Source organism: Balaenoptera physalus, assembly GCF_965194825.1.
Source record: "Balaenoptera physalus genome assembly, chromosome: 14".
Classification (NCBI taxonomy): Eukaryota; Metazoa; Chordata; class Mammalia; order Artiodactyla; family Balaenopteridae; genus Balaenoptera; species Balaenoptera physalus.
In genome coordinates, this window is record NC_138893.1 from 83,103,637 (window position 1) to 83,121,482 (window position 17,846).

General features: G+C 44.6%; 1 protein-coding gene and 2 long non-coding RNA genes across 4 annotated transcripts in view; 2 read left to right on the forward strand and 1 right to left on the reverse strand.

Annotated features, from left to right (window-relative positions):
- The window catches only part of LOC309642871, a 367,193-nt gene that overhangs the window by 185,068 nt on the left and 164,279 nt on the right, over positions 1-17,846 (forward strand). The window lies entirely within an intron of this gene.
- LOC309642866 overlaps positions 1-17,846 on the forward strand; it is a 242,639-nt gene that overhangs the window by 138,163 nt on the left and 86,630 nt on the right. The gene's annotated exons all lie outside the window — the stretch shown is intronic.
- Positions 841-17,846, reverse strand: part of VCL (vinculin) — a 97,091-nt gene continuing 80,085 nt past the window's right edge. The window contains exons 15-22 of one of the 2 annotated variants that reach the window (XM_082424921.1): positions 16,156-16,264; positions 14,714-15,016; positions 12,981-13,105; positions 11,458-11,643; positions 8,368-8,571; positions 6,164-6,367; positions 5,680-5,784; positions 841-2,966 (exon numbers count right to left, since the gene is read on the reverse strand). In XM_082424921.1, coding sequence (XP_082281047.1) covers positions 2,820-2,966; positions 5,680-5,784; positions 6,164-6,367; positions 8,368-8,571; positions 11,458-11,643; positions 12,981-13,105; positions 14,714-15,016; positions 16,156-16,264 — 1,383 coding nt within the window. In that variant the 3' untranslated portion in view covers positions 841-2,819. The remainder of the gene's footprint in view (positions 2,967-5,679; positions 5,785-6,163; positions 6,368-8,367; positions 8,572-11,457; positions 11,644-12,980; positions 13,106-14,713; positions 15,017-16,155; positions 16,265-17,846) is intronic. The other variant, XM_082424922.1, reaches the window with a different exon arrangement.

Below are 17,846 nucleotides of genomic sequence, written 5' to 3' on the forward strand. Positions count from 1 at the left end.
TGCTGCTATAGAAGAACCTTGGAAAATACTGGTCCTGGTGTCCTTAGAGTCATCTGACTTGAGAAAAACTATAATGCAGCAGGAAGGCAGCACCAGTGAACATATGGTGAATAGAAAAAATGAGACCATGAATACTGTTTTCAGATATTGCTGAGCTAATTCAGTACCTCTGGACAGTTCCCTTTAACTCAGACAGCTGGAATCTGCCTCCCTAGTCAGCAACTTTTCTAAGTTAAAGCAGTGATAAATGTAGTCAGTACTATCCCCCTTTAGTGATATTTACCACTTTCAGATCTGGAAAATAAGGCAAAAATACTGATGTCCCAGCTCTGCTTCAAGAACCTGTTCCTACTCTTAGAGCTTCCTCAAGCAAGAAGAGGAATATGTGCCCAAAAGCTAGCTCTGCCTCGTAACTCTGGTGGATCCCTGACAACCCTGTTGTTCTGTATTGGGCTTTAGAATATTAACTATAGACCTGCAATATTCCTGCACATGTAATAGCTTTAGCTTAGGGGATAGTGATGGCCTCCACATACAGCCAGAATCTTCTAAGATGGACTGCTTCAACCAGGGGATGATCTATATCATCTGGCTGCTTTCCTCTTACTGCTAACCTTTTGTCACTTCTGCTCCTTCTAGTTTATAATCCCCAATGTTGGCCTTTATTACAAAGATCTTGTTAAGTAAATATATTACCGCTGGTTTCTACTTCTTCCAGTACAATATTTGGATTAAATAAAAATCTTTAGTTCCCACATTTTGAGGATTAGCTTCACTGGCTATGCTTCAAAACAAAGGAGAAACCTGATCTAAAAGCTCTTGCTGAAATAACACCCATCATTTAAAGCATTATTTATATAAATGCACTTTATTGTTTTAAACAGAAGAGGCAGAAAATATTTGCATATAACAAATCCTAGCTTATAAATGTAGTTTTTTAGTGGTGATGTCTAATCAGCATTCAGGGATTTTTTTTTTTTTTTTTTTTAATTTGCTTCACTGTGTCTTGAGCACTGATATTAGAGAAAAGCACATTGGTATAAAGTGTAAACCAGTGTCTCAAAACACTGGAGGAACTTGGAGAGCAAACATGATTTTTCTTATTTCCTCTAAGTAGTCTTTAGTAAAACAAAAGGTGATCTTTGGCATAGATTCATACTTTAAAGGCATTAATATTGCATTTATATCAGGTAAGCAACTATACAAGGATGCTGAGGGCCTTGAAAATAATCATCAGTTAAAAGGAAACAGAGGAAGCCTGAGTGTACAGTACCAACTTAAGACAAGTTTTACACATTTGATGTTAGGGTCTAACACACACTGGAGGTGGGGAGGACATTCAGGCAAGGGTTCTTACTCCTTTACTCATCCAGTTCTGGCTTTGGGAAGAAATATAGTTTCATGTGCTGGGGAATGCTTAGACAGCAGTGATAAGTACAAGAAAGGAAAAATTGCCTTCTCTCACTTTGCTAATAGGAAACTTACTATGGTGATAATTAAATATTATACCCATTACTCTCTTAACAACTGTACTTAGGAGGGAGGGTAGGATGCAAGGGGCTTGGCTGTTGTTGGCTGAGGGAGGTAGGAATCACTGAGGACTGTTTCCCATCGATTCATCCCCAGCAGTGCCAGAATTCCAGTCTGCAAGTACCGCCTCCCTTAGGTAGGAAGTGTCCTTCAGACAGGACTGCCTTTCCATTAGACACTCCTGGGGACAAGCACCAATTCTTAGGACTGAATTTCAAAAGGATAAAAACGATCTTTCAAAATTATAGAACAAACATATATCTTTAAAACCTTGCTTAGGAAGGGTGTGGGAAGAATACAAAAGCCAGGACAGGAGACATGATTTGGTTAAAAATTAAATGCAGCATTTCAGCTCAGAAAGAACAATAAGAGCTAAGAATGAATGATAAGGCCTCAGCATAGATCTCTGCAGGCAGTGACAAAGCGTGGAGTGCCTGGGACTGGCCCTGCTGGGAGGATGGGCAGGGCCACGCCCCGGCCACTCTGCCTCTCCAGTGGCAGAGAGCACCAGGACACACAGTGTGTTCTTGGGATGGCTACCTTGGCAGGCCGAGGCAGGATATGGGACGGAAAGTTTCCCTAGCACAGACATTGCTCTGGAGCGAGGTAAAGACAGAATCACATGATTTGGTGATTTCCTCCTGACAAAGTGAAATTTGGTTTTGTACTGTGGGAAACTAGAAGGATTAAATTGGGGAAGGGCAGGAAGTGAATCCAGGCCCCACATGCTGGGGCTCCCCAGAGGCCACCTTCCCCTGCAACAGCAAAGCTCACTCCTGAAAAGGACCAGGGTAGCACAGCCAGGGAAGGCAGGCAGGGTCAGCAGCAACATGGAAAGCCCAAAAAAATTTTGGAGGCACAGTGATTTCCTTAACTGACTTGCCTGGGCCCTGGGTCTTGGGAGCCTGGTGGAAAGAATGGGGGACAGGGGCAGAAAGGGAACTGTCCTTTAGGGAACAAGGGCAGAACAGGATGTCTGGCTAGTGTTCACTCTTGGATTCTGAGCTTATGTGAAGTCCATGGGCTAGAAACCCCGTCTGCCTATTGGGACAGAGTGTGCACAAGTAAAGCCGTGTTCAAGAATACAGGCTTTATACGGAGACACATTTCAAAGTGTCCATGACAAGAGTATAAATGTTTTCTAATGTGAAGCGGCCCCATTCCTTTCTGTTATGTCAGGCCAAGATGTGGCTTTCAACCCCCCAGTAATCTTGGGTGGCTCCTGGGACTCCGATCATTTTCATTCTGTTCAGCAGGGGCTTCTGTGTTAGCCAGGTTCAACCAGGTGTCTACTGGTACCAGGGAGTCTTTCTAACCCAGCGCAGTGTAAATCCAGCATCTGTTCGAATTTTGATTGAAGCTGCTTCTGCTTCTCGAACAGTCTCCTTCACAGACTGCATGAGGTTCTGGGCGTTGTGAACCAGCATCTCTGTGGCCTGTAAGGAAAGAGGAGCTCTCCATTACTCACAGTACCTGATGGAGCCCAGCCTCTGAAACAGGCTTAAGCCAGGAATGGAACGCAGTTTACCCTACCTGTACCTGGCATCCCTTCTATTTGTCACATCACTGGTGGTTTATAGCTGGATCACCAAAAAGAACCCAAAACTGGACCATCACTGATTGTATACTGTACCCTCAGATGGCTTCTAGTGTATACTCCTTTCCTGGTGTTCAAACAAGCCCCTACCTCGGGCTCTTGCAGTCCCCTCTACCTAGAATGCTCTTCCCCCAGGTATCCCATGGCTCACCTCTCACCTCCTTCAGATCTTTGCCCAGTTGTCACCTTGCTGAGGCTTTTCCTGCTCACCTTATTTTAAATCACAAACTACCTTCCCAACTCCCAGCATGCCTCATCCTCCAATTCTTTCTTCACTTTTCTCTACAGAACTTACCATCACTAATTGATGTACTATATGTTTTACCTAGGTTGTTTATGTTTTATCTAATTTTATCTAAAATTTAAGTTCCATGAGGGCAGCAATTTTTGTCAATTTTGTTCTATGCTGTACCCTAGTGTTACGTCAGTGCCTGTCACATGAGGTATTTCATAAACATTTAATTAACACATGAAAAATAACCAAGTGAACCAACCACCTTATAAATCCATGAAAATCTAAATAAGTAAATCTTGTAAACATACAAAATACAGGACTAAGATCACACTAGTAACTAACTTATCAATCCATTAACTCAGTAATTCTTTTTTTTTTTTTAATTCTTAAATATTTTTGAGCTACAGACCCTTTGAGGGTTTAATGAAGGCTGTGGGTTCTCCCCAGAAAAAATTGCTCACGTGCACAAAATTTGTATGTGCAATTTCAGAGGGTTCATGGGCTCTGAGAGGCATAACTATGGACTAGAATTCCCAATCAGTTAATCTTTTTGCTTGGTCAGCAAAGAGGCTGAGGCCCAGCGTGATTCGGGGACTTGCCAGCCCAGCTCAAACAACAGTCAGGGTGAGCCTCAAAACTTCTGACTTGCAATCCTGTGTTTCTTCCATTCTACCACACTGTCAGTTTCTTCCTTTTTTTTAACTGGAATATTTAATGGAACATAGTAGATACTCCCAAGATACATTTTTGTTGGCTAATTGATTAACTGATAAGGTCAGAAACTCTGAGTCTTACCCTTTCTTCCCTGTTTTTTCTATTTCCTTTTCTTGGGGCAGGAGAGATCACACGACAGGAAATAGCCTAGTGCCCAAACCCTGCCTAGAATACGTGGAAGTTAAAGGTTAAAATCCAGTTCCCATGGTTTGGGAGAAGAGAGGGTTATGGTGAGAGCTGTTGAATTAAAACATGGTAGTTAAGGTAGCACTACTGACACCAAGAGAAGTAGCCTTGTTCCTCTAAAGTGCTCCTAACCTCTGTCTCCTGGCCCGGACAAGGAGAGGGATTGTGTCTATTTCGTTAACTCACCTACATAGTATGTAATACAGTGCCACATACATATCCCATTGCATGATGAGCCTTGTCTGAGCAGTTCAACAAAAGATGTGCTACCTTCCATAAGAAGAAATTGTAAGTCTGGCTCATAGCAGAGCCTACTAGAGAGGAAATAAGGAGAGGAAGAGGTGCTCAAATGAGGGCTTTCTGAGAAGACCTGAGCCACGTTTCCAGGAGGCAGGGAAGAGAAAAAACTGTGACTGCCGAGATACATACAAGAAACACTTAAGGACTTCCCTGGTGGCGCAGTGGTTGGGAGTCCGCCTGCCTATGCAGGGGACACGGGTTCGAGCCCTGGTCCCGGAGGATCCCACATGCCGCGGAGCAGCAGGGCCCGTGCGCCACGGCTACTGAGCCTGCGCTCTAGAGCCCACGTGCCGCAGCTGCTGGGGCCCGCGCACCTAGAGCCCGTGCTCCTCCACAGGAGAGGCCACCGCAATGGAAGGCCAGCGCACCGCAATGAAGAGTGGCCCCCGCTCGCGGCAACTAGAGAAACTAGCTCACGTGCAGCAACAAAGCTTGCGTGCAGCAACGGGGACCCAACACAGCCAAAAATAAATATATAAATAAAATTTTTTTAAAAAATAAGACTAAAAAAAATAAAGGGAAATCTGACCCAACCTGTGAAATTATCTTTAAAAAAAAAAAAAAAAAAAAAACACTTAAGCAAACACTCCCACCATCTTTATTTCATTCTCTGTCAAAGAAACCAAAAGAGAAGCACCTCGTTTGAGATGTCATTTCAGCCTCAGCACAGGCCTAACCACCTCATGCCCCTGAAAAGCCTACATTATTCATCCTCCCTGAGGTACTTATCACCCAGAGAACAAGGAAACAGAAATTCACCAGCCAGAAGGATAGAGTGAGCAGGACTGAACAGGCACTGGAGGCCTCGACAGAGCCAAACCTATTCCAGGGAGGAAAAGAACCGAGTAGAGTCCTAACTGCTGCTGATTCACTTAACCTCCCTAACCTCCCAAGGCCTCAATTTCTCAACTGTAAAATGACAAGAGTTGCACAAGAGCTTTTTACTTCCCTTTCCAAATTTCTGATGCATCTCTCCAACATAGATGCCCTTCTAAGAGAACTGAAGACTCCATCCTACATACTGAATACCCATTTCACAGGTAACATTTCCTCAAGGCTGAATTAAATTGCTATCAAGTGGCATAGAAGCTGCTGGCGAGAAGTCAGAAGCACATACCTGCTCAGACTCCTCGTCACTTATGTTGGTCCGGCCCAGCATGGTGGCCTTCACCGTGGACAGGATTTTGAGCTGGGTGCTTATGGTTGGGATTCGCTCGCATACCTAAAAAGAAAATTTAATTTAGTATGTTTGTTTTTCTTGTCCACAAGCTCCCTGAGGACCAGACTTAATTCACCTCTGTATTCTCTGTGGCTGGCATGCAGAAAGCATTCAGTAAATCAGCAGCAGGATTCCAATTGTTTTCCCCCTAGGATCAGTATAGTCCTTCTGTCCAGACATGGAAGCATTAAAATTCTTTCATTTGATTCAGAAATAAACTTGCCTGTATCTCTCTTTCCCAAATACACATGTGTATTTCTCCTTTCTGCTATTTCTTCCCATTCTGAAATACCTCCTCCTCCTTGCTCACCCAGTTTTCTCTCTCCTGCTTTGCACCCTACCCCCTGCCCACCCCCCACACACACACACTTTTCCTGAGTACCTGTAAGAGGTTGGTTCTAATCCGCTTATCTGTGCACTGCTTGGCAACTTCCTTGGCCAACCGAGTCACCTCATCTGAGGCCTTGGCTATGTCCTTGGCACACTGAATCAGTGCCCGCTTGGTACCGCTGCCCCCTCTGACCAGCCGAGACATCTCAGCCATCAGCAGAGCCATGCGCTTGGCTGCTGCAATGATGTCATTGCCCTAGAGAGAAGCAAGATACAGTGTGAGCTCAGCCCATACTCTGGCCAAGTTAGGGAAGGAAGTAGAAGCACAGAGAAGAGAGGAGGGAGCCTGCTGCTCTAGCAGCCCTCTGGAAGGGTGAGAAGAAGATATACAGACTATTCTTGAGTGATATGGATAGCACAGGAGAAATAAAGAGAAGAGTGAGCCAGGGTACTCTCCCCAGCACTCAGAGTGAGAGAGAGAGAGGGAGAGATCACCGGACCAAAAAACACTTGGATATTAATCTGAAAGGGCAACATGTGAGCCCCAGGCATAGCACTAAACAAGCATTTCAGCATTTCCAGGTTAATCATGTCAATAAATTGGGGATGGGCCCAAGAAGTTGGTTAAACAGGCATTTTCCTTTCTGTGGGGGGAAAGCAGTACAGCTGGCCTGAAGGGAAAAATACAGATGAGCCTTTCTAGATGCTGAAATCATTCTCTTTATCCTTACCCTTGTTACAAACAGCAGCCAATGATTGTCGCTGCTGAACTAGAATTTAAACCAAGTAACTATTAGCCTTGGTGAAAAAAAATTTTTTTCTGACCTAGTCTGCTCCTGCCCTCCCTCTACTGCCTCTTGTCTACTCTCAGCCTAAAGGAACATGTTATTTTAATTTTTCACATTTAAAAAGGCCAAGAGTCAATTCTTCAGTCCTCTCAGCTAAGTGGCTTCAATTAAAGAAACTTTCACAGTTAAGAGGATGCTGGGGGAGGCGTTGGGAAAATAAAAATCGTGAGTCAAGCCGTAAATGCAACCCTCACTCCAACTAACAGCAGTTTATCTTACACTGGGCATTTTGGTTCATTAAAACCCTCATGGGTCATAATAAGGAAATGTACAAGTAATTTACTTTATGCCTTCAAAAGGCTGATATTTTGGCTGATAACAACCAAAAATAATAAATGCATTGTTCAAAACTACCTAAAAGGCCAGGCCCTACGCATTTTTCCCCTCATGCTTTTCAATTTCTAGACAATGCAGTGAGACATACACAAACCATGCCACTGCAGGGTGCTCTGTGAGAAACCTCCACAGGTACCATAAGTGGCTGATCATTTACGCTGGAGGGTGTATAACATCCGGGGCAGTAACTGGGGCCAGAGAGAACACAGGCATGGGAAGAACTCATGAGAATAGGGGTATGTTAGACAAGGCTGGCTGGGCCCACCTCTTCCAGTGCAGACCTGGGATCATTCCAGGATTTCATGACCTTGGTTAGAGGACAGTGTAGTGCCAGGGTTAGTTATTTATTACCCATCACTCTTCAAACCCTTTCTTCTTGCAACATGCCACCTTCAAAGGGAAAAAAGTGATTGCTCCCATCCCCCACTCCCTAAGGCCAAAGCTCCGTTGGTTCCTGTCCTGCAGATTTGAGCGCAATCTGTTCCCTACTCACACCCCCTCTCCCACTGAAACCCCTGAACAAGCCAGTCAGTGAAGCCCCCTTCCCCGTGGGCTCCCATGAAGGCCAGCATCTGCCCCACAGCCGAGTGCAGGACAGCAAGCAGCCCTCCCCAGAAACCCTCCTCACGCTGATCAACTCTGCCTGAGCCATCAGTGAGAGGTCAGCGAGGAGGGGGGATGGGTGGGGGACAGGCAAAGTCCAGTGATCAGGCCAGATGACCTCTTAATGGTCTACAATGATTCCTGACCTGAAAGTCACTGAGAGAGGCGTCCACGGCTTCCCAAGGGGTTTAAGGTTCCAATATTGGCCACAAGGTCAGTAAGAAAAGGAATCCTTTCAAAAAGTGACCCCATCTCTCTAACCCCCAAACATAAATGCAATCCAGTTAATCTGGCATTAGCAGACCTATCAAACTTGTGAAGCCAGTCCTAACAACAAGGTGCAGACAGACAGATGCCCGCCCGGCTCAGACTCACAGGACCCGCACAGATCATGAGTGATGCAATGTGTCAAGGCTGCACATGGCCAGATGCATATGGAGCAGCCCCAGCTGGGGGCGCTAATCAGTACCTTACTAGACCACTTGGTAGCTTCCCGATGCAATGACTGAGCCGCTGCCAGAATGGGCTGGTTGACCGGCTGACTGGATGGCACTAGCAGCAGCTCAGGTTCGTAATCGTCTTCCATGTCAGGGGGGACAGGGGACCCAACAGCAGCAGCCGCATCTGCCTCAGCTACAGCACTTACACCCACCTCAGCGGCTGGGTTACCCGGCTTGGTCGATGGCAGGAAGGGTGAGAAACAGGGACAGTGTTAGTAAGAGCAGTATAGGGCTTGGGCAACTGAGCTTCAGCTGGTTTAGTAACCAAAGCTTGCCTAGGATGGGAAAGAAAATGGAGACTCTCCAGGAGTCAGATGAACCGAGCTCCACAGAAGGGGGAATTCTCAGCCTCCGGCACTGGCCTGTTCACAGTAAAGGAAAGAGGCTTACGCCAGTAGCAAACGGTTTCCAGAGAAATATTTATACTAAGAAAGAAAGTGGCATTCCTTTTGTATACACTTACTACCAAAGAGTGATTCTCAGGTCAGAACATTTCTGAGAAGCCAAACGACCAAACAATAGTAGCTTATTAACTTTAAAAGGAATCCAGAGGGAAAAAGTAAATGGAACCACACAAGTTGCTTTGAACAGAACAATGTGAACAACTGCTGGCTCATATGAACACTGTTCTACAGCTTCCAGGAAACAGAAAATGTCTTGGGTCAGCTCTGCAGCTGCCAGACACAGATTACTTCCTTCAGGGGTTAAAACTTCCAGAATTGAAAATGATACATTTGAGGCAACAGATATCAAACCAGGAAAGAGGCAAGAAAAACACAATGGTGAGTGAAGAGGACTTATCAAATACCCTACAATCACCCAGCTAGAAGGAGCCTCAAGAAGACATCTCATCCAGCAACCACCTTTGGGAAAACCCACACTTCAGAGCAGCGCTCCCTATCTAAGGTCTACAGAGACAACACTTCACAATTTCACATTGCATCCATAACTAGCCGACGAAGAAAGCTGTTCTTCGGGTACACCCTGAATCTCTCCAGTTGCACTTACCCCAAACTCAATTTATTGATATTTCACAGATAACACATGGACTTGTCAACTGACCAAAGCTGAGTTCAGAGGAGCTCAAAACTGGTGCCCATGAGAAAACAGGACCCGTGATGGGGGAGAGAATTAATTTAATACCACTTATATGCACAGGTTCTTTATATCAAACATCTCTAACCAAGAGGAAGTAAGAGTTTGTGTGGAATTTTATTTGAGGTTGCTACAACTCCTGAAAGTCTTAATCCGCACAGGAAGCCTGCCTCCAAAAGCTGACTATTAAGTTGGAGGATTCAGGGCCAACAAGGGGTTTGGGTACCTTCTAAATCCTTTCACCTAAACTGTCTCAACCGGGACTCAACTCACCCCCATTCCTTAGAGGAGAGGCCAGCCCACTTCTGCTGGGGTTCAGAGTCCCAAAGTACAAAGCCGACCGACAGATACACAAACACATACCACCACCCGTCCTCCCTAAACACACATGGTTCAAGTAGCTCCTGACTTCACACAGCTCAAAGTCAGCAATCCACAGATGCTCCAAACCTCCAGAGACAGTCAGACCTAAGGATTTTTGGCGACAAATGGCAGAGTGGGATAAACATGTAGGCCAGTGCTGTCTGCCCCTTAAGTTTTGTTTGTCTTTAAATTCATGTATATTTTGTGTTCCACTGCACAATGTATCTGCGTTGTTTTTTTTTTAAGTTCAAAAGTACATTTATTTAAAATGTGGGCAAGATATCAATATAAAAGAAAAGAGTGTAAGAAGTAAAAATAAAAGTACAAAACATTTCAAATCTTTAACATCCATAATTTAGAGTGTATCTGGGTTTATAAAGAAATTTAAATTTTCCTTAGGGAACTCCCTGGCGGTCCAGTGGTTAGGACTCGGCACTTTCAATGCCGGGTGCCCAGGTGCAATCCCTGGTCAGGGAACTAAAATCCCACAAGCTGCGTGGCACGGCCAAACAAACAAACAAATAAATAAAAATTTTCTTTAAAATCTTTGAGTAAAACCAACCTTCACTATCACCCCCACCCCACTCCCCATGTGTACTGGGACTCTGCTAATGGTCCCAGGGGTGTGCGTGCCCCAGCTGGAGACATATGATTATACGTGATTCCACGGGTCAGGTCCAACACCAGCAAGGTCACCATTCCTTCTTGCAACGTGGGCTCACAACTAACAGTTCAGAAAAATACAGAGTTAAAAAACCAAGGTCAAATTCCCAGCCTGAAAAAACCCAAGATCAGCTTCATGTGCAGGAGGTCCCTGGGGAACTACATTCACTACAAGAGCTTGAGGTGGCTGAAGGTGTGAAATGAACACAGGCCAATAGATGTTGGGAATAAAGATGTAGGTTCATGGTAGAAACAGTTTAGAACTGACTTAGAACCACCTTCCACTGCAGGGTTAACAATAATATTTAGCTCTTGTCTAGAAAAGCTACCACTCACTTTTCATCACTCACGAGACATGACTGCTGCAGCATCCAAATTTTCACCAACCATGTTAATATTTACACTTCCAGATTGTTTAGTAGGAGTTAGCCTGGAGCTGTCTTGAGTTGAGGGGTAAGATGATTCTGAGAAAGGGACAAAGCACATGGCTTCTAAGACACCAATCTACCTGCTTCTGTGAGAAAAGAGAAGGAAAATGCAAATATTTCATGTAGCTATAGCAGAGCCTACAGAAGACTGTGCCATGTTTGTAGTGTGGATAATTAGCACGAGAACATCTAAAAACAGTCAGTGACCCCAAGAAAGAAGAGCAATTTCTAAAAGACCAAATGTCCAGCATCAGGGCAGCTGACACTCTAGAGGACAGAAGGAAAAGAACTTTCATCTCTAACTACAGGTATCCTAGCTCTCACTTTAGCTGCTAGAAGGAGAAACCATCAAGTACCAGAAACATCTCACTAAACCACAAGAAAGAAGAGGATTGTGCTACTGGCAATAACAGGAACCAAAGCAGAGAGAGGGTGATTTTCCAAATAGACTTCCTGGGCTGTGTGCATGGTTCTTCATCCTTTCTCAACAAGAAGAGCTTCGTTACTTACCTTGCTGGACCATTTGCGAGCTTCATCATGGAGCTGCCTGGCAGCCATCATCATTGGCTGGTTAATCACCTCCCCAGCTTTCTGCTCAGGGAACTCTTCATCCTTCTCCTCTGGTGGTGGGGGCCTGGGAGGAGGGACCTCACCCTCAGGCAGAGGTGGTTTGGGAGGAGCAAGCTCATCTGTCAGCTAAGAAAGAATTACCAGGTTGTAAGTAAAGGCTCTAGGAACTACTCCCCACCAGAATTCTTTCCTTTCCTTTAAAAAGCATCCCCAAAAAAGCCACCCACATTCACTCCATTTCAGACCATCCACACTGATCATAAGGACCACCTGTTTCAATCTCAACAGAAGCATATTTTCTTCCTTTTTTCTCCACAAAAAGTTAGCACCTACTGTTTTGGACATATCCCAGGGAGGCATGCACAGCACTACCGGGCCAAGCATCCTCAAAGGAGATCTAAGTTCTGGTCCTGACTCTGTTGACGGGCAGCTGCATAAGCATACAACTTCTCCCCTGGGCCTTGCGTTCCTCTTTATCAATGAGGAATATCTAGACCAAATGACCTCTAAGTTCTTGATTCCAAATGTCAGGACTCTATTGATCACATAAGAGTCCATTCCCCAGAACAGCCCTCCCTTACCACCCACCAATAGCCCGGCTGAAAAGAATCAAGTCAAATCAAAAAAGAAGCATTGAAGGCTAGGGAAGCACTGTTCATTAGCTATGGGCACAGTGACCCAATTTTGTCCTCAACAAACTTAGAAACTTAAATATGCAAAAGTAAATTTGGGACATTAAATATAGGAAAGTATATCAGGGACAGTAAATCAAATTATTGCCTTGATAAGCTATTCCCAAGGACAAGCTATTTCCAATACTGTCAGAGAAAATGTCTAAAAATAATGACTATTTCTGATTCTAGGATTTATATCTGCAAGCTATTGCTCAGCTTTCCTCCCCCTAAACCATCTACCTATGGAAGAAAAAACTCATGGTACTTTGTGGGGCATCAAAAGATTTTAAATTATAGTTAGGGAAAAATTAACTTTTTTTTTTTTTAAAAAGGATTTTATTACTTTTGCTACTAAAAAAAGTCAAATGAAGGAAAGAAGAATGTACACAAGAGTCTAACCACCTCAGTTTTGTCATCGTCAACTGGGAACACACAAATTCTCACCACAAACTGTGCAGATTATTTTCCCACTCCTCACTAACTTGCCCCACTAACTCATCACTCATCACACCCACACTTACCACAGCCAGCTCCTCTGCTCCAGTCACTTCCCACCAGAGCAGGCCAACACCAAAGACCCCCACATACCCAGCACACTCCATGCATAAGCACTCGGTTAATACCCCACCAGATTCAAGAATGAAAGTCAAGTTGTGCCTCTGACTGAGCTTCAAGTAAAAGTTAAACAAAGCTACCTAGTGACCGAGGCTCCAGAACAGCCTACCTCTCTCTTGCTACAGTCCCGACACCCTGCTGCTCAATTCTCCCAAACTCTCTGAATTTACTTACTCGGAGCTGTTCAAGGTCTGGCGGAGGAGGCGGGAAGTCAGGCTCCTGAGGTTGGAAGGCTTCTCTGACCTTGGCCACTGCTCCCAGGATCCGGTATCCTGAGTCCAGGAAGCTCTTTTGCAGGCCTAAACACAGACGCCCTCACTTTCAGTTGGGTAGGTCAGTGCCCTGGAGCACTGTCTGTCCAGGAGAAGAACTGGTTTCCAGTAACAAAAGCTGGATATGAAGCTGCCAGTAAGCAGCACAGGCAGTGACTGAAGGGGAAGGGAGGTAAGAGCCAGGCAGATGCCCTGAGGCCTGCAAAGAGTCAGAAGTGGCACAAACAAGCTGATCCCTGTAGGGCTCAGGGTGCCTTCTTGCCTGTACAGCTAACAAGTACTCAGCACATTCCTGGGCCATGAACACTTTGGGCTCAGGTGGTGCTCATCACCTCTCATGATAAAGCAGTCGAGAGATAAGCCTGCCCCACTCAGAACAGGGGAGATGTCAAGTTTCAGATGGGGCACACATTCCCTGGAGTACTTCTCACCTTTCTCCCTACTCCTTTGCTCCACTTGGCATTCAGCATATTAACCCTTACAATGAGCTGCTGCTACTGTGCCCAGTCACCCAGAATTAAGGAATCTACTCAAACTATTAGAAACTCCAATTAGGAAACTGAGCACGGCCTCAGTGATGGTGGGTTGAGAAAACCAGAAAGATTTTACCTGGGCTAGGGACGAACAGGGCAGCCCCTCCTTCCCACTCTCTCACACTGAGTGGATTCTACTCATAGAAGAGGCTAGAAACACTAGAGGCTCACAGGAGGAAGGAATTCAGATGTTTCCAAACAAAAAGGAGTGGTTACATCCTTAGTAGTAATGAAAAAATGATCAAAATTCAGCTAAAGAAAACCCAAATTCTTTGGTGTAGGATCAAGATAATCACCTAGGAGACCCACAGGTTAACTTAGGCCTTCCAGATTTGACAGAAATAAAGAATGTTGTCCAGAGAAAAAGCATTTTAAGAAAAGCAGAAGGTATGCCAGTTACATAAGCTAAATGGTTGATAAATTGGTTATTATGCATCTTTTGAGAAATTTCCAAAATAATGACTAAACAGGACCAGGAGTTATTTAATCAGACATTAAGAAAGCACAGAGGGACTTCCCTGGTGGCGCAGTGGTTAAGAATCCGCCTGCCAATGCAGGGCACACGGGTTCGAGCCCTGGGCCGGGAAGATCCCACGTGCCACGGAGCAACTAAGCCCGTGCGCCACAACTACTGAGCCTGCGCTCTAGAGCCCACAAGCCACAACTACTGAGCCCGCGAGCCACAACTAGTGAAGCCCACGTGCCTAGAGCCCATACTCCACAACAAGAGAAGCCACAGCAATGTGAAGCCCACATACCGCGATGAAGGGTAGCCCCCGCTCGCTGCAACTAGAGAAAGCCCACGCACAGCAACGAAGACCCAACGCAGCCAAGAACAAATTTTAAAAAAAATTTTTAAAAAAGCACAGAGAGGTCGGTCCAGAGAAACTAACTTGCAATAACCCTGCCAATATTGCAGAAAATATTCTGTCCAACATATTTTGAACAGAAAAAGATTAATATAGTATCCTTAAACTAAGTATCTGTAGTTTTTGCTCCCAGACTTTGCATGTCGTGGTGTGGGGTGCATCTTCTCTCCCCACCCTGTCAGCTTCCTGAATTAACCTCTGAGCTGAGGTGAACCACACCATGCATTGCTTACCAGGGTCAGAAATGTTTCCTGCCACAGCCTTTGCATCCACCACCATTGGGGAGATGGTTTTGCTCAATTCGTCAGAGGCGGCTTTCACGGCCTCTCGGAACTTGGGATCCTCAGAGTTCTCCACCTCCCTCTTAGCAACCAGCAGGATCCGGTTGGCCCGACGAGCAATGCTGGTTGCCCCAGCGACCAGCATCTGAGGCTGAATATTGGCCATGGCGACTTTACACTTGTCCAGGTCTTTTTTAATTGCTTCTTCGGAAGCATCCAACAGAGATTTGGTGTCAATGGCTTCGTCCACCAGCCCTGTCCGGAGAACAGAAAGGGAATTTAGTTTCTATTTTAGAAGAACAGAGACTCCAAAACCCTGTTGTCCACTCAAATTTCTCATGTGAAAGTACAACACCCATAATTCTCACCTTCAGCTCAAAACCCTTCTTACACAATCAAAAGCTTCCAGGTGATCACCATTGTAAAAAAAAAAAAAAAAAGTGAGAATGTAGCCCAGGAGGCCATACAGACTCACAGCATTTATACCAACCGTGGTCACCAGCCTTCTTGTATCTACCACAGACAACCAGAAACGCTTTGACATCAGGAGGAAACAAGGATTGCATCTGAAACCTTCACCGCATCAGCACCACATTATCTGTTAACAGTATTTTCTCCCTTCCCGTCTCACTCCCCAGCCATCTGTTGCTTATTGGCAGCTTGTAGTGCCCAAGATGAGCCACGCAGAGGATTCCAATAACCCTAACAGCCTGTTTCTTGTTTCTGTTACCTCTCTTCAGACACCTCAGGAGCTCCACTTTCATCTCTGGCTGCTATGGACCCCTGTCCCAGCAGGTTCTGCAGGGAAGCCTAAGAGCCTACATTCCTCATCTCTTCCTCTCCCATCCCTCCCTCCACAGAGAATGAAGAAGATTCAGAGGTGCCACCTCAATCGCACAGACACAGGTTTGTCAGTTGTTGGTTTCTCCTTTTTTTTAAAAAAAAAAACTACGTAGTTGATAAGTTGGAGGAAACTCTGAGACAAGTTGTATTAAATGGTAGCTATTGTGGTTCCTTGAAATGTGAACCTGCTGAAAATGACAGGGACACTTACTGTATCCACAAACACTGCCTCTCAGCCTCTGAAACCAAACTCTGGCTCAGACAGAGAAAAGACACTATTCAGAGAAGATAGGAGCTGTAACAATAAACATCACACCGGGAGGGCCACATTAAAATCAAAGAGACTCAAAGAGTCTCTCTTCGGACAAAGTTGCAAGGCTTGAATGAGAAGCCGCTGCTGCTCAGCGGCCTTAATCAGGGCCAAGTACACTGTCGAGCACATGACGGTCCCTTTATCCAATTACGGCTGAGTAACATAACTGGTCCTGTTTGAGTTTCTCAGAACTCATTTCTCATGGATCAGACAGCAAGAATCTTGCACACAACTCTACCTGTCATTTTTTCAACATTATCGATCCACTGGTTCTTCATGGTCTCAAAATGTTCATAAGCAGCTTGATTTCCGGGATTCCTAAGTAAGATGCGAGCCGCTGAGATGACCTGGCAATGACAAAACAACCTTTAAATACCACTCAAATATAAACCTTCAGCAAAGCTTCCCCCTCTTGACCTACAGGTGGCACTATAAGGCCAAAAATCGACAAGTCTCTTTTCAGACCAGGCACTTTAGTTTTGGTCTCATAAACAGCTCCCCAGAATGGGCCCTCACAAAAGATTTTACAGTCACAGCCTGATTTTAAGAAGGTAATAAAGTGACAAAGTAAACGGGTGTTTGCTTGATACTTCTGAACATACACAAAACGGAGTGATACTTAAGCCCTTGATGTCCTCATCTTAAAAAGCACCATTAAGAAAGATACTAAAGATTACTTAAAACAGATTTATGAATATTTATTAAAAATAACTGTCGGACTTTCCTGGTGGCACAGTGGTTAAGAATCCACCTGCCAATGCAGGGGACACGGGTTCGATCCCAGGTCTGGGAAGATCCCACGTGCCGCAGAGCAACTAAGCCCACGTGCCACAACTACAGAGCCTGCGCTCTAGAGCCCTCGAGCCACAACTACTGAGCCCACGTGCCACAACTACTGAAGCCTGCATGCCTAGAGCCCGTGCTCCGCAACAAGAGAAGTCACTGCAATGAGAAGCCCATGCACCACAACAAAGAGTAGCCCCCACTCGCCGCAACTAGAGAAATGCAGCAAATAAATAAATAAATAAATGTTCCTTAAAAAAAATAATAACTGTCTACAGTTAACAAAGTGCTTTCACATCCACTGTCTTACTGAATCCTCACAACAAGCCTGTGAAAGAGACAGGACAGTAATTTCTCCACTTCACAGCTGCAAAAACCAAGACGCAGAAAATTTAAGTGACTTGCTCAAGAGCTCCCAGCTAGTCAGTTGCAGCACTTGGGGAAGGAACTAACATTTACTGAGTATTTGATAAGTTACAGGCTGTACAAGCATCTTCTTAATCCTCAAAACAATACACTAGGAAGGAATTATCTGCATTTTACACAAGGAAACTCAAAGTAACAGAGGATTCGAGTCCAGATCTGTCTCCAAAGTCCTTGCTCTTTCCATAGTTGGTGTCTTAAGCCTAGTGCTCTGTTTTTTTTTAAGAAATCTCGGTTTTATAGAGAAATCCTATGTTTTATATTCTACGTTTTACGGAAATTTTTAAGGAAAGTTAGACATGTTCATATTTTATGGACTTTTTAAAAAAAAAGCTAGACAAGTATGATTTTTCAAGAGAATCTGACTTGTTAACATGCCACATGGGCAAAAGTTGAACAATTAAGAGACAAGCTTATTTCCCCTGTCTCTGCCTACAAGCTCCCCACCAAATCTAGTATCACAGATTTCTAAAGCCCAGACAGTTCCTAATGTATCACAGGCACTCAAGAAATATCTGCTGAATAAATGAGTGAAAAGATAATGAATTTTCTGTAATTTTATTGTAAGAAAAAAATGCACAAACACACTAAACGATGTTGAAGTGATCTTTTAAGAACATCTATCATGTACTAGAACTTTAATTCCTGTCCAAGTTGTTTTCTTTTGTTCCCACTCTTCCAATATTCTGTTTACAGTACATTAGCTACCTCTTGGTTATATAA